This window comes from Rattus norvegicus, chromosome 4 (genome assembly GCF_021556685.1).
Source record: "Rattus norvegicus strain SHRSP/BbbUtx chromosome 4, alternate assembly SHRSP_T2T, whole genome shotgun sequence".
Classification (NCBI taxonomy): Eukaryota; Metazoa; Chordata; class Mammalia; order Rodentia; family Muridae; genus Rattus; species Rattus norvegicus.
In genome coordinates this window covers 63,711,347-63,726,545 of record NC_141537.1, presented here as the reverse complement: position 1 = coordinate 63,726,545, position 15,199 = coordinate 63,711,347, and the positions used below count along the sequence as shown (strand labels likewise).

The 15,199-nt window shown below is 49.9% G+C and overlaps 1 protein-coding gene across 1 annotated transcript; it reads left to right on the top strand.

Annotated features, from left to right (window-relative positions):
• The first annotated feature begins 952 nt into the window (after window positions 1-952).
• Akr1b1 (aldo-keto reductase family 1 member B1) lies at window positions 953-15,055 on the top strand. Its single transcript, NM_012498.1, has 10 exons — window positions 953-1,056; window positions 5,831-5,998; window positions 6,599-6,715; window positions 7,657-7,734; window positions 8,023-8,145; window positions 8,543-8,649; window positions 8,961-9,042; window positions 9,555-9,638; window positions 12,016-12,098; window positions 14,663-15,055. The coding sequence occupies exons 1-10, from the start codon at window positions 991-993 to the stop codon at window positions 14,703-14,705; spliced, it is 951 nt and encodes a 316-aa protein (NP_036630.1). The 5' UTR covers window positions 953-990; the 3' UTR covers window positions 14,706-15,055.
• The last annotated feature ends 144 nt before the right edge of the window (window positions 15,056-15,199 follow it).

Genomic DNA, 15,199 nt, shown 5'->3' with positions numbered 1-15,199 from the left:
GACAAAACAGAGCATCACGCAGAGGGGTGTTGGAAGAGTGCCAAATTTCCGCCATTGTTCTTGGGGCAACTCCGATTATTTCAGGGAAAGTCTTTGTTTTTCTACCCAATACCAACTGATTCATTTATTTTGTGTCCCCTTAACTTGGAATCATTGCTGTATGAAAACGGACTTTTCCTAGTATGGGATTCTGCCTGTTCACTTTTCTTCCAGAGAGAGTTTGGTCAACTTGCTATACTGGAACCTGCCCGCTCAACAGTTTTACTTTCCCAAATCATTTATGTGTGATCCGGAGATCAAGCTTATGAGGGTTTATAGCTAACGGTTGCTGGGTTTCGCATCAAGGCTTGTTGAACCAGATTGAGCATGTTCAGACACTGGTAATGGTAGAAAGCTACTACAAGCGGGCATTTTGTAGTATTTTGCAAAGCTGGTTACAATCATTTCAATTGAGGGGGCTGAGGGAGGGGGAGGCTTAAATACACCTGAAGCTTAACTTTTAACATAAGACAAAAAAAAAAAAAAAAAAAAAAAAAAAAAAAAAGCTCTTAAGTACACCTGACGCCTATCTGCTCCATCAGTTTCAAAACAAGATGTGCAGGATTCCAGAAGAGTATTATTCTGAGATTAGAAAAAAACACAAGCGTCTTTTTCTGGCCTCTAAAATGAAACCAAAACCTTTTCCCAGTCTCCTTATCTCTAGTCTGCCGGTTATTTTCAGAGCGTTTAGTCTGGTGCTTCAACAGCAGGCAAACACTCTGCCACGTGGGGCGCAGAGCAGCTGGAGAATTCCGTGCCTCTAGGACCTAGGGAAAGAAGCATCCTCGCTGACCCTTTAAGGACCACGGAAGAGACCAATCAGAAGGCGCCGTCTCTTAGCCGTGCGCCAATCGCAGGCGTCCTTTCTGCAGGCTGTTGGGGCTATTTAAAGGTGCGCGCCGGAGCCAGCGCTGCACTCTTGCGGGTCGTTGTGCGTAACTTGCAGCAATCATGGCTAGCCATCTGGAACTCAACAACGGCACCAAGATGCCCACCCTGGGTCTGGGCACCTGGAAGGTAGGTGCTCATCAGGGCGTGGCCCGCCACCCGCTGGGTGACCCTGAGCGGCCTGCGCGGAGCGGGGCTCGGGTGGTTGGGGCCTGTGGGCGCATCCGGCCGCGGCCCCGCGTGTGGGGCTCTGGGCGAGCATTGCGCGAGTCCGCGTGGGTGCCCCAGGTGGAGACACACCCACGGGGGTGAGAGGAACTGAAGCAGGGCTCTAGATTTGTCATCTGGCACCCCAAACTCACGAGTGAGTTGACCTCACTTGGAGCAGATGTTGCCCTCTCGGGAATGAGCCACTTGGGCCGATAGGCCTGAGATAATTAAATTAGGAGGCGAGAGTTTGCAGTGAACCAGCCTGTTTCTCTTTTCCTTAAATCGCTGAGTGCAGCTCTTAACGGGTGCGGAACTCCTCTAGAATTAATCTGGTTTCCGCTTTGCTGGGTGCCACCCTCCCCAAACCCCAACACAACACAGCAGGCTTGAGAAGACGGCCTGATACGTTAGAGTGAAATACAAAAAGAAAGAACCGATAATTAAAAACTAAAAATTATAACTGATTTGATTATTTGAAAAATAAGGAACCAGTTTTGGTGGTATTGCTGAAGCAGAAAAACCCAGCTCTTAAGCTACTGCTGTGACCTGGATCTTTAAGAACCTGGAGTATGGGTGAACCTGGGCTGTATGTAAGCACTTAGACACAGTGAAGGAAAGAGAAAATCATGCAGGGTTGAGTTCAGATGGTTTGAAACTGGACAGTCTGTTTCTACCCAGACTACAGTTAAAGTGGGTAATGTATATGGTGAATAAGAAACAAGTCATAGACTTGTCTTTCTCTGAATGTGTTTCTAAGCCAGTAGATTAGCAAGTGCGGCTTTCGTTTCCTTCCAAAGGGTCCTTGGTGACTGTAAAGATGTGATTGAATGAGAACCATCATACCAGATTAAATTCTATGCATTGGAAGGATAAGAAAGATGGTTTCCTTGCTGTAATAAACACAGCACAGTAAAGGCACACATAACTACAGTGGTTTTGTAATACACGACCCTCAACATGGGTGGGATGCTGATACTTTAATTCTGTCCCATTTCTCTAAAAACCAAGCTCATAACTTTAGAAAAGCATTTTGAGATCAGTTCTCGGGTAAACACGAGTAAACATTCATAAGCCGGTGGCTAGAGCGGATGCAACAGCCCCAGAGAGCTGGGTGTTTGTTTAAAATTACATACATTTTAATGTATAGATCATTCTGCCGCCTTCACAGATATTCCTGTCACTTCCCGCAGCGCCTGGCTTGTAGAATGGATCCAGAAGTCATGTTGAGTTAGGGCAGGGTGAAGAAAATGTCTGCCTGTGTCTGGGGGCAGGGGGAGGTTGGTGCAGAGAGCGTGGAGGGACGAAGGGTGGCAGTGAGAGACAGGAGGACAGCCGAGACTTCCAGATTTCCTTTTTTTTTTTGGTTCTTTTTTTTTTCGGAGCTGGGGACCGAACCCAGGGCCTTGCGCTTCCTAGGCAAGCGCTCTACCACTGAGCTAAATCCCCAGCCCCCAGATTTCCCTTTTTAAAAAAAGAATATCAACTTAATACTTTCCTTGCACATGTGTGGCGTTCCTTCATAGATGACACAGTATATCATAGTCACTGTGATGGTCACAGAGGGTGTGTGGGTGCGGTCTCTTGTTCTGGAACTTCATCTGTGGCCACCTGGTACCTCACAGACCACAGCGGGACTCTGACAGGGTATGATCCACTCTTCCCTTGAGGGAATCTGTTTCTCCTGGGAGGTGAGGATTTGAGGCAGTTGGGAGACACTCTTACTTGCATGGAATTTCTTCCTGGCCAACTTGCCTGCCCTCTGGACCCCCCAAATGCATGCTAAATATACAATATTACATTAAAATACTGTTTTAAGTTTTGTGTGGTCAGGAGGCCTTTAAGGCAGAGCTGGCCTGATACAGACCACCAGGCCCTTTTACTGATAATGTTTTGACCTAGTTGAAAATCTTTGAAGGACACGGCCATTGTCTCTTCCACACATAGGCTAGGAATTGCTGCTAGGAATGTAGGGACAGCTGTGTTCTCAGACTATTTTCCAGTTAATGCCCTCTGTGCCTCAAAACCATGAGTCTCTTGAGGTGAACTTTTTTTTTCTTTTTGGCCTAATTGTATCCCAATTGGATTCTGGTATCTCAGATAAAACTACTATATATGTGCTCACGCCCTGTATTCCCTTTCACAGGGTCACATGGCATTCTTAAGCTGTGATATATTTTCTTTGCTTGCTTTTTGAGTGTGATTTTTGCCTCTCTGGGATAATAGTACTTGTCCTTAGAAGAAAACTGTGCAAGGGTCCTCCTGCCATTTCATGAGTTAAAGCAAGTGTCCACTGACAGTCCTAGAGCCTGTGGTCAGGGAGAAATGCTGTGCTCATTGAAGTAGGAGTTTGGTTTTCTGGTGGCCTGCCAGTGACCAGGCTACACTCCTCAACCTTTCCATATTTAAGATAAAAAAAAAAAAAATCAAATATATCTTGTCTATGCAGGGCCGGTCCTGGAGCTACATCTCTGTGGAGTGGAGATGTGTCTTAAAATCCGGACAGCTTTATTGACCGATAACAGTAGAACACGTTTTATTAGTGTTGTTGCTAAACTAGGCTGTGGGCTTTCAGTGTTCTCAGGCTGGGGAAAAGGCCATTCTTGAGGGTTCAGTCTTCATCTCTTGGAATCACCGTTAAAGTTCTTGAACTGTGAGGCGAGGTTATACCATCAAAACAAACAAGTGAGGCTGGTTTCTCTCAATCCAGCAGTGGGAAGTGCTCTTTGTGGCGACTGGGTAGGGCATGAAAGGTGGCACATTGTGATCATTCTGGGGGTTTTCTGTCAGAGACTTGGGGAGGTGGTACATTTAAGCCTGTTTACTAAGCCACCAGGGTTCTGGCCTGTGTGGGAAGGAAGCCCCTGGAAGCAGTGTTCTTTCTCCTGACCTGCGCTTTGAGCCTTTATCTGTCTTTGTCTTTCCGTGAAAACATCACACAGAATTTTTTTCCTGTGGGTTTTGGTTTGGCGTCAGATGTTCCACGACGTCGCTCAGTGTAGTGTTGGTCTGCGACAGTGTAGTCTCAGTGCATGCTGCACTCTAGCTTGGAGGAACAGAAAAGCCAGGTTAACCTCACGCAGAAGGCAAGCAGAAAAGTTGGGGTAGGGGTGGGGGCCTCATTGCAATAGCCATGACAGTCACTAGATTCACGGTTTGGATTCCATTCTGGGTTATAAATTAGGTTACCAGAATTGAGACGTTTGAGACCCCATTCTCTCAAGGAGTTGCGAGCCCTCATTCTCCCAGCAAAGGACTCCAGGATGATTCCTCAGCGGGTGGGCGCAGGTCCTGAAATGGAGTACCATAGCCCCGCTCGGCTCACGCCATGTTCCTGCTTCTGTGTGAGTGGCTGTGGCAAATGTCGGGTGGCTTTGCCCAGCCTGGACCTTGTGCCCAGCGCTCTATCCAAAGCCAAGCTCTGCCAGGCTCTAAGTAGGCTTCCTACAAGGCGAGCATGAGAGTCAGCACAAGGGCCCTGGATCCTGCTATAAATTCATCGTATGTCCGAGGCAGGAGAAACACACACACACTCTCCAGGCCCCTCTTGTGTGGTCTTTCTCAATCAGGGATTTTCCTTTTCCCTCACAGCTAGTACCAGCCATGGCTGTGTCTGGCTGCCCCAGAGGGCCCTGTCCGGGAGAGCCTTTCCCTGCATAGGCCGAGATAGTTCCTTTAACCACAGGAGGAACCTGTGGAGAAGCTAAGCTACAGGTGCACTCTTGGGTCCTCCAGGGAAATGAGAGGGGGGCCAAGCAGTCTAAAGGCACGTAGTGAAGGTAACTCAGTCCTAAGAACGCTGTGGCCCTTCCACCGGGCAGGTCCTTCCCCACTGGGTGAGGAGCAAAGACCACTGCCCACAGGTGCTGGGGATGGGCTTCTTCTGCTGTTTGCTGTTTTATCCCCTGACTGTTTTGTTCACAAGGCTCCAGACAAAACAGACGTTGGCAGCTGCTGATGGCCTTGGGGAGTTTTCTTTTTCATCCGATTTTGCCCCAGCTCGCCAGAGGAATGTGCTGTGTTCGTTCAGCGGCGCCCAGCGCAGGGTCTTGTTTGGCTCTCTAGTCTTGGCAAGAGCAGCCTGGGGATGGGTAACAGTGCTGTGCAGTCCGGGGACTGGTGAAGCTCAGGACTATGCAGGCTCCTCCTCTTCTTCCTCCTCCTCAGTGGCCAGGCTTCTCACGTTCCTTACCAAGCTCAGGTGATAATCTTGCAAGGAGCCATCTTCCCTTTCCACTCACTTCTGTCTGCTGTTACCTCTGAGAGACCACGTGTCCATGTCCGTGCCCACCTCCTGGGTCAGCAGCAGTTGAGCTCTTGTTCTGTGATAAATGCCATGAACTATTTGAGTGAAATGGTGCCTTTTGTTACATAGATCTTGGCTAGTGCTTTTTTTTTTTTTCTTTCTTCTGACCAGGCTACCCCAAACCTCACAGTGTTCATGCTTCTGCCTTCAGAGGATCATACCTAGGCTGCTGGCCTGTGGCTGTCAGGCTCTGCTGAGGTGAAATTGACACCCCTGTCGGGGGCTGACTGGAATGCTGTAGCATAAATGCGTGTTGGCCTGACATGGCCTAACCTCAGAACAGGAGCCTGATCCAGGATTACTAACCCCACTGTCCTTTCTCGGCTCTGGGCAGGCACGGCTCTGTTTGGTTTGGGTTTTAATCGATGACTGACATTCCTCCCTTTGCAGTCTCCTCCTGGCCAGGTGACCGAGGCTGTGAAGGTTGCTATCGACATGGGGTATCGCCACATTGACTGCGCCCAGGTGTACCAGAATGAGAAGGAGGTGGGGGTGGCCCTCCAGGAGAAGCTCAAGGAGCAGGTGGTGAAGCGCCAGGATCTCTTCATTGTCAGCAAGGTACCACCAATCTGTGAGGATGCTGGGGTCCAGTTCACTCCCAGCCAGGGGGACCCAGCTGCCAGTCAGGTCCACCCTTAACATGATGGCGGTTAGTGCTGGGCGGGTGGTGGACCTGTTACTTGTCCACCTGTGTATCTCTTTGCTGGGCCTGTAGATGAGAGCCTGGTTGGGGGTTGACTTGCCCTTGTAAGGAGTGACTTCAGGGACAGAGTTAAGTTAGTTGACAAACTGGGTTTCACTGCTGGCCTTTAGTTTTAGCTAGAGGCTGTGGATGTACAAAGGAGCCCAGATTGGAGGGCGATGCTGGCTCCATGTGGACCAGCTTGGCTGGGAAGTAGACCTAGAGCATGTGTTTAGCACCTCCTGATCTACAGCCGTGCCTCGTTTAGTCTCTGTGAGGTGCTCTTGACCTGACCACCCCACTTGCCTTTGGGAAGTTGGGATCCGCAGTATGAACTGGAAACTCTCCAGCTACTCCTAGCGTCATGGTTATGGGGAGAGGAGAGCATGTGTGTCCTCAGCCTTGGGACTGTGTGGCTCCCAGCCGGGAAGAGGCATTGGCATGGCAGGGTAACCTGTGCCGTTTGCTGGCTCCAGCTGTGGTGCACGTTCCACGACCAGAGCATGGTGAAAGGGGCCTGCCAGAAGACGCTGAGCGACCTGCAGCTGGACTACCTGGACCTCTACCTTATTCACTGGCCAACTGGCTTCAAGGTGAGAGGCACACGGGGGCTGGATCCGAGCGGTTCAGGTGCGGTCTTCTCTTTCTTCTCAGCACCTTATAGGTGCTTGACTCATCTTGTCTCTGCTGCTTGGGGTGTGCTTCTGGGCCAGCATCAGCGTCATCACCTAAAACGTATTAGAAACCAACTTCAGGCCTCTCTGCACTGTCTGAAGCGCTGGTGGCTCAGATGCAGCCTTTGGAGTCTGGGGGACACCACTCTTTTCACTCAATGCCTCCAGAACTTAAAACTGACAGTAAATATGGCTGACAGGACTGCTGTTGTCCCTGTTGCACACGGCTGTAGGTGAAGCCTGCCCCGCTGAGTTTCCTCTGGGGCTTACATGTGATGCACGCCTGCGCGCGCGCGCGCACACACACACACACACACACACACACACACACACACACACACACACGAGTCTGCACCTCCGTTGCATGCCAGTCTCATTTGTGTGGTGACCCGCAGATCTCAGAGTCACTTCTTGTATTTCTGTGTGGTGACCCAGATGGAAAGGTCACTGGTTTTATCCTCCACTCTGTTTTAGCTTACCATGGTCTCTTGGGGCTCGAGGGACTAGATTTTCACCCTGTGTTTTTTATGACAAGCCAGAAAGAGAGAGGCAGAGTGATAGCTTTCTAGGTCTGAGAGCCACTGAGACTCACAGTGCCTGAGTTTCCCTACCCTGCCCACAGGCCCTTCTCCATGTCAGGCTTGGGCTCAGAGACTTGGATATGTCTGAATCTCCATTTGACACCCTCACAGCTCCAGTCATGACAGGGATTCCCATCGGGGTCACTTTCTGGTTCCTTTTCATCTTGGCTACCAGATATACCTCTTACCATCTTCCACAGTTTGTAGTGCTGTGAGATTAATAAGTCTGTGAAGAAGTGTCACTGATGATTTTGTGTGTGTGCTTGTTGTTACTGACAGCCTGGGCCTGACTATTTCCCCCTGGATGCATCGGGAAACGTGATTCCTAGTGACACCGATTTTGTGGACACTTGGACGGTAAGATGCCCCTGGCTGAGACCCGTGTTTATTGCTGGTACCCTGTTATTGTGTGCAAGCCAGGCGTGAGTGATCTGCTCTGCCATGTCCTGTGCTTAGATCATTCCGTCTCTGTGTCTGTCTGCTAAGTCTCGTGAAAGCCAGTCCAGTTTTCCTCTTGGCTTCTGAAAGATAGAAGGGTCTGGCCGCGGATGGGAGGGCTCACCTGTAAAGTGCTGGACACAAACATGCTTCTGGTTCTTGTTCTCTTGGAGTTCATTTTAGAACTCAGATCTCTTTTCTTTTTAGGCTATGGAGCAACTAGTGGATGAAGGTTTGGTAAAAGCAATCGGAGTCTCCAACTTCAACCCTCTTCAGATTGAGAGGATCTTGAACAAACCTGGCTTAAAGTATAAGCCTGCTGTTAACCAGGTAAGCGTCCCCAAGGGAGGATGCTGGCATGCTGTTTTACCAGTCCTGGCTCTAGCCTGTGGACCACAGAGAGTAGAAGCTCTGCAGGGATAGGATTTGAGGCCAGTCAGCAAAGACGTGGCTTCTAACATAAGCCGTGGGTAGCTGGTGAGAGCTGCAGGCTTTTATCTATTGATAATGGCCAAGGCCAGGGAAGGCCTTATGGGCTTATGGCCATAGAGCATTGGCAACAAAATTATTCTTGCTCTTAATGTGAAGGCCATCAGCTGGGAAATGTGGAGAGTTGTTCCAGCTTATCTGGGAGGCAGACATTTCTGTGTGGGGAGAAAAGGGACATTGACCACGTCACATGAATTTGTGTCCACTGCCACAGTCACCCCTCCTGCTTGTGTTGCAGATCGAGTGCCACCCATACCTAACTCAGGAGAAGCTGATTGAGTACTGCCATTGCAAAGGCATCGTGGTGACTGCATACAGTCCCCTTGGTTCTCCTGACAGGCCCTGGTGAGCTTCTGTGGGAGCACTGTTGGAGATAAGAAATAACCAAAGGGAATGATTGGTTGTCAGAGAGAATGCTTCTGTGCTGGCTGCAGGCCTTCCGTGGGTCCTCTGGGCTTCCTGGGAGGTTCATGTTTCTAGGAGCAAGAGATGGATATATATTCTTTTGCAAAGGGTCAGCAGGTAGATCATGACCCAGCTTCGGTCTAGGAGCCTGACCAACCACCCAGGAGTCAGTGGGAGGATCAGGGCTAGGTGGCCGGCTGCCTTGAGTGGCAGTGGTGAAGATTGTTGATTTCCCCATCTCTCTGCTCCAGGGCCAAGCCTGAGGACCCCTCTCTCCTGGAGGATCCCAGGATCAAGGAAATTGCAGCCAAGTACAATAAAACTACAGCCCAGGTATGGATGCTTCTTGGTACTTTTGACTGAACTCTACACTCACAGTGGTCCCTGTCAGTCAGGAGTGGAGGGGGCTGAGCCTGAAGCCCTCTGTGGAAGTGTGGTTTGGAGTCCTAGAATGCAGTTCAGGGGCACAGATGTAGAAATTGAGAGAATTAAGTGACACGTGGCCCTGGCACAATAGTGCCTGTCCCCACCGTCTCTATGTGCGGCACAGGCATCAGCCCAGCGTTTAGTGCTGTTCTTAGAAGCTCTTCCCGGTTACTAATAGAAGAGCTCTTACTGCCTGCGGTGTGGGAGGTGTTCTCTTTCTTCCAGGGGTAGTGTGACCAGGCAGTGACTTCCTGTGGCCTTGTGACATGCCTGGAGCCACTGATGGAGCAGGACTGTAGGGTCAGATTTGCACCAACTCGTGGCTGTCACTTGGCGTCTCACAACCTCTTTGCCTGTGCACTTATTGACTGAGATGGTAACACGGTGTATTTACACACTCCACACCTCTGCATCCGCAGGTGCTGATCCGGTTCCCCATCCAAAGGAACCTGGTCGTGATCCCCAAGTCTGTGACACCAGCACGTATTGCTGAGAACTTTAAGGTAAAATCCCAGCTCCAGGCCTGGCTTTCCTCCATGGCAGGTGGGTCCTGGGGGTTCTCGTCCTCCCCTTCCTTTCCCAGCTGTGTGATTCCGAGCAAGTCACTTGACTACACTCAAAACAGTGCCTATGGTGAGGGCTGAGGTGAGACTAAAGTTCGTGGTGCACACGCGACAGCACTTGATAGCCCTGGTTCCACACTAAGTGCTCAGGAAACATTGCTGTGCTGGTGGTGGGTCCATGGACGCCCAGGACATACACCGATCCACTGGCTCTGTTAAGACCTAAGCAGTCATGAGCAGGGGTGGGAATGCTTGGGCACCAGGAGTGTAGGCATGGAGAATGCCCTACCCCCACCACTGCAGCAGCTCAGGCTACCTGGTGAGAGGCTAGCTGGGAAAGAGCTGCTCCAGGACGGTCCTGGGACCACATCACAGGAGCCTCTGGCCCGTCAAAGCAAAGGGATGCTCTGCCGAAGTCTGGTTCAAAGTCAGCCCCACAGAGTCCACAATGGGCACTAGAGTGGTTCTGACGACATAGTAAGCTACTCTAATCCTACCTCCTCCTCGTGACCGTGACCATACATACCACTTACATGTAACGATGTGGGACGAGAGACATGTCCTGCTAGAAATGGGTTAATACCTCACCCCATAATTCATTTCTAAAGTATTAGGGAAGAAAACACAGCCAGGCGGTGGTGGCGCACACCTTTAATCCCAGCACTTGGGAATCAGAGGCAGGTGGATCTGTGAGTTTGAGGCCAGCCTGGATTGCAGAGCAAGTTCCAGGACAGCCAGGGCTACACAGAGAAACTGTCTTGAAAAAGAAGAAAGAATGTCGGTGACCAATCTTAACCCACTGACCTAGTGTTTCGTTTTTGTTTGTTTCTGTTTTTCATCTTACTGTGCACTTTGCTTGTTTCTCCATGGCTGCAGTCACAAGAGAATGTAGCAGAGTCTAGTCCTGCACATTCCGCCATCAGAATGTGCCAAGTGGAGTGGGTTGTCAGGGTGCAGCTCCATTTCCAAGTCCTGGTGCTGCGGAAGGCCGTCTGGTCTAGTTGTCCACCCTGTACCCTAACTTCTTTTCTGTATTCTGTTGTGGGGTATCCACCGGAGAAGACTAAGCAGACATGAGTTTAAACAAGTAGAAAGTCTTTATTAGCCAGCCTGTGACTACACTGGGTGTTTGGGATCCCAAGCCTTTCTCAGGGTTTAAGCACACAATCACATCTTGGGTGTGATACACCTCAGTTAACAAGAACAATTAGCCAGAGGTAGAACTGCAGAAGCCAGAAGGCGAGGCTAGCACATGTAGAGACTTTTCCAGAACTATGGACATTGATGTGAATTAAAAATAAAAACAAACAAAAAAATTAGAAAGGAAAGGACATGACTGCTCCTGAACCGGGGGGTTGGGGTGAGGGGGACCAAGTACAACAGCCAGGAAGCCAAAGGTACAAAAGGAGCGAAGTGGGTAGTAAGGGAACCGTCGGGCTGTATAGGGGAGGGGCTGGAGAGCTGAGTAGAAGGTGGGTGTGCCCGCCACACCCTGTAATTGGTAGGGACTGAAGGGTATTGAACCTGGAGGCCAGGTCTGCTTAGCTACCTTAAATAGGCACCTTAGACGCTTGCCCTGGGATTGAAATTTAACATCAGGGTAGCCCCAGGTCTGGCACAAAACACCCCATGACTGTAATGCATCCTTCAGCTTCACCTTCGCTGGGTGTTTTGCTTGGTCTTTGATTTGGCTGACGGTGTTGTGTACCTGCTGAGTTTTATGACTTGAATGGTACTTCCTTCCATCATGGAGTCAGTGTGCTAGGGTCTGTTACATATTCCTGTATTCATTCTTTTGTCTTCGTGGAAGCCTTTCTTGCTCTGTATGTCAAAACCTGACATATTTTCTTAGGCCTTGTCACACATGGATCCGCGAGGCATTGTCCTTCGGTCCCCAGCTGGAGTGCCCTGCTGGGGACAGCCCAGAGCCTTTCTTTCATCACAGCGCAGAACCCAGAACCCGGATTAATGGGTGTTCCAGCTATTGAGGCGTCTCCTCTTACACTTCTGGTGAATGGAGCAGTCAGGACACTCAGTAAAATTTCCCCTGGTGCTTATCACAGTAGAGCGGCTCAGGAGCCTGACAGGAATGACTGAACAGTGCCCTCTGCTTGGAAATCCTGGAAGGGAGAGGCCATTTCAGATAGGGCCACAAGCCTGCACCTTCTGGAGCATAATTACCAGTCTTCTTGAAGTCCCATGTCCTCTCCTGCCCTCTGCACTCCAGGCAGTGAGGGCCATCTGGAACTTCCTGCTTTGTCTCTGTTTTATTGTGAGCTTATTGACTTTGTTTCTTTCCTCCATGTTTGTATGTAAGGTCTTTGACTTTGAGCTGAGCAATGAGGACATGGCCACTCTACTCAGCTACAACAGGAACTGGAGGGTGTGCGCCTTGATGAGGTGAGTTCCAGTGTGGTGCCTGTTCTACCTATTCTATGTCACCAAATGTTTAGACTAACAGGCATCTCTCAGGCCCCAGAGGCAGGGTCCTTCCCCTGCAGCCCGCCCTGCTTTCACACAGACCTTGTCTCCTAATCTATACAGACCCGGAGGCACTGCACAAAGCCAGGGGAGGGTGGCTGTCAGGAGACCTGCCTGGGAGCACAGTTGGTCCACTTTGGCTTTTCTGAACTCAGATGGTCCCAGGGGCTTCTCTGGTACCCACCTTCCTAGAAGAGTTTGCATGTGACCGATTGACTTAATGACGCTAACGAGGAGTTTGGTAGGAAGACCCTGGTGCTGGGCTCAGGGTAGCCCCAGCTCTGGCACAAAACACCCTGTGACTGTAATGCCACTCAGATGGCTGTAATGCCACTCAGATGGCTGTAATGCCACTCAGATGGCTTAATGCCACTTGGGCACCCAGGGCCCTTCAGCTTCACCTCTGCTGGTTTTTTGCTTCCCTCTGAAATGGGGTTTGGACTCCGAATCCCTGGGGATGAGTTTGCTTTAAGAAGCAGCCTGTGTCCCCAATGCCTGCTTTGTCTTCCTGTCTTGATTCTCACTCACACTCTCTTGCTTTCACTCGCCATCTGCATAACTCGGTGTTTGCCTGGTGGTGGCCGCAACCTCTACGGTCTCTATAGGCAGTAAGGTTTGTGATTCGGGCTTTTTACATGTTGCCATCACAGAGTCCTCAGGTTCTAAGTAAGCTGTAAACAGAACTAGCCCAGGACTCTGAAACAGGACCCTTTCTGATATTACACTAAGGACGTTTAACCTTTTAATGTGAAAATCATCTTTTACTTTGGATCTAACGGACAGGAGAGAAGCGAATCACCTGCCTGTAGCATCCATCCGGTTCCTAGAGCCTGTAGTAGTTAAGTCACTCAGCCCTGCGAGTTCCCTGGTACTGCTGATGCTGACATCAAAGCTTGTGGGGAGAGCAAACCCTTTGTGTCTGCTCACCTCCTTGCACCTTCCATGACTATTCTAGAAGCAGCTGTGCTTGGACAGTACTGAGTTGACATGGGTTGCAGTTGGGGTTGGGGCAGGGGCGGGCTCTAGTGCTCCCAGCAAACCTTTCCTAACATGCTAGCCCTCCTGTGGACACACACGGCTATACTGAGCTCTTGCTGCTGGTGTCTGAGTCCAGGATGCGAAGAAAGGCAGTTGCGGGGGAGCTTGAGTGATCTGAGTGTTCAGTGAGAGCTGCATACCCGGGGCCTGGCTCATCCTCATCCTCTGGGGTGTGGAAAGAAACGAGCAGTGCACTTTTGCTTGGATTCTAGAAGAGAAGCACAGCCTCAGACGAAAACATACTCATCTTCTGAGGAGTAGCGCAACCTTTCTTAGTTTGATTTGATTAAGAAAGAAATGACCTTTCTTATATTTGATTTACCTTCCTGCTCTTCTCCAAAGAGCAGGAGCTGTCTGGGACTTCATGGTATTGTCTCTGATTTTTTATTGCAGAATTAACTGGATTTTTTTTTAATGTGAGTGTGTGTGTGTCACACTAGTTGTCCTTTGATTCCAACATGTGCGCGCACGCACACACACACATACACACACACACACACACACACACACACACACACACACACACACACACACACACACACACACACACACACACGTGTTCAGGCTTTGACACTGTGCCTGCCTAGTTTCTCTAGTGTTCTTGCCATTTTGTTCCCATTATAAGCCATTGGCCCTACCAAATAGACTGTGAACCTTGGCTCCATGCCAGCCCTTGCCCTGTTCCTGCAGTACATCCCCAGCTGCTGTTAGGTGCTCATTTCACTCCAGATGTCACAGAGGGGCCTCTCCTTTCCTGTGAGTGGCTGGCTGTTTGACTTGCCCTTCAGGGTTCAGTGAGGTACAGCTCGTAAACCCTTCTACTGCTTTGTTATCTCTGTTCTTTTGGTCCTGTGTTCAGGAGCTGATAAAATGAACTGGGTGTAGTGCCACACGCCTGTAATCCCAGCACTTGGGAGTTGGAGTCAGAAAGACCTGAACTTCAAGGTCATCCTCAGCTAAGCAGTGTGTTTGAGGCCAGCCCCGCCTCACCAGACCCTGTCTTAAAAGACAGCAGAAAGTTGACATGAGGCTGTATGATCCTGCCAGCTCCTCAGAGTTCCCACGCAGGACTTGCTGCCCAGTGTGCTCCAGGCTAGGGCTTAGTGCAGCCTGTCACATGATGCAGTTCCTGACATCACAAGACAAGAGGAGCTCAGAGCCTGAGTAGCTGTACCTAAGATCAGAAGGCTCTAAGACTGCTCAGTCCACAGTGAGACTCCGTTTCTCTGTGTTGGTGACTCGTTCGTTACAGACAGAATCTTTTTCCTTGAGAGCTGGCAAGGTGGTGCAGAGTGTTCAGACATTTGGATCAATCCTGAGGATAAACAGAGTTTATCCAGGACCCACACGATAGGAGAGAAGCAACTCACACTAAATAAATAAGTGAACCCAATTAATTTTAGGAAGTCTTTAACTTGTAAATTGCATGTATTCTTTTCTGACAGCTGTGCCAAACACAAGGATTACCCCTTCCACGCAGAAGTCTGAAGCTGTGGTGGACGAATCCTGCTCCTCCCCAAGCGACTTAACACATGTTCTTTCTGCCTCATCTGCCCTTGCAAGTGTCCCTCTGCACTGGGTGGCACCTTGCAGACCAGATGGTGAGAGTTTGTTAGTTTGACGTAGAATGTGGAGGGCAGTACCAGTAGCTGAGGAGTTTCTTCGGCCTTTCTTGGTCTTCTTCCCACCTGGAGGACTTTAACACGAGTACCTTTTCCAACCAAAGAGAAAGCAAGATTTATAGCCCAAGTCATGCCACTAACACTTAAATTTGAGTGCTTAGAACTCCAGTCCTATGGGGGTCAGACTTTTTGCCTCAAATAAAAACTGCTTTTGTGAATTTGGTGGTCGTCTGTTTTGCTTTTGCGCTGTAATACAGTGCACCCCTTCTGCCCCACACCCAGCCTGAGTGCCAAGCACAGGCCAGTGCTGTGAACAAACTGAGAACTCGTATCCTAGCACGACACTGCAGAGTGTCAGGG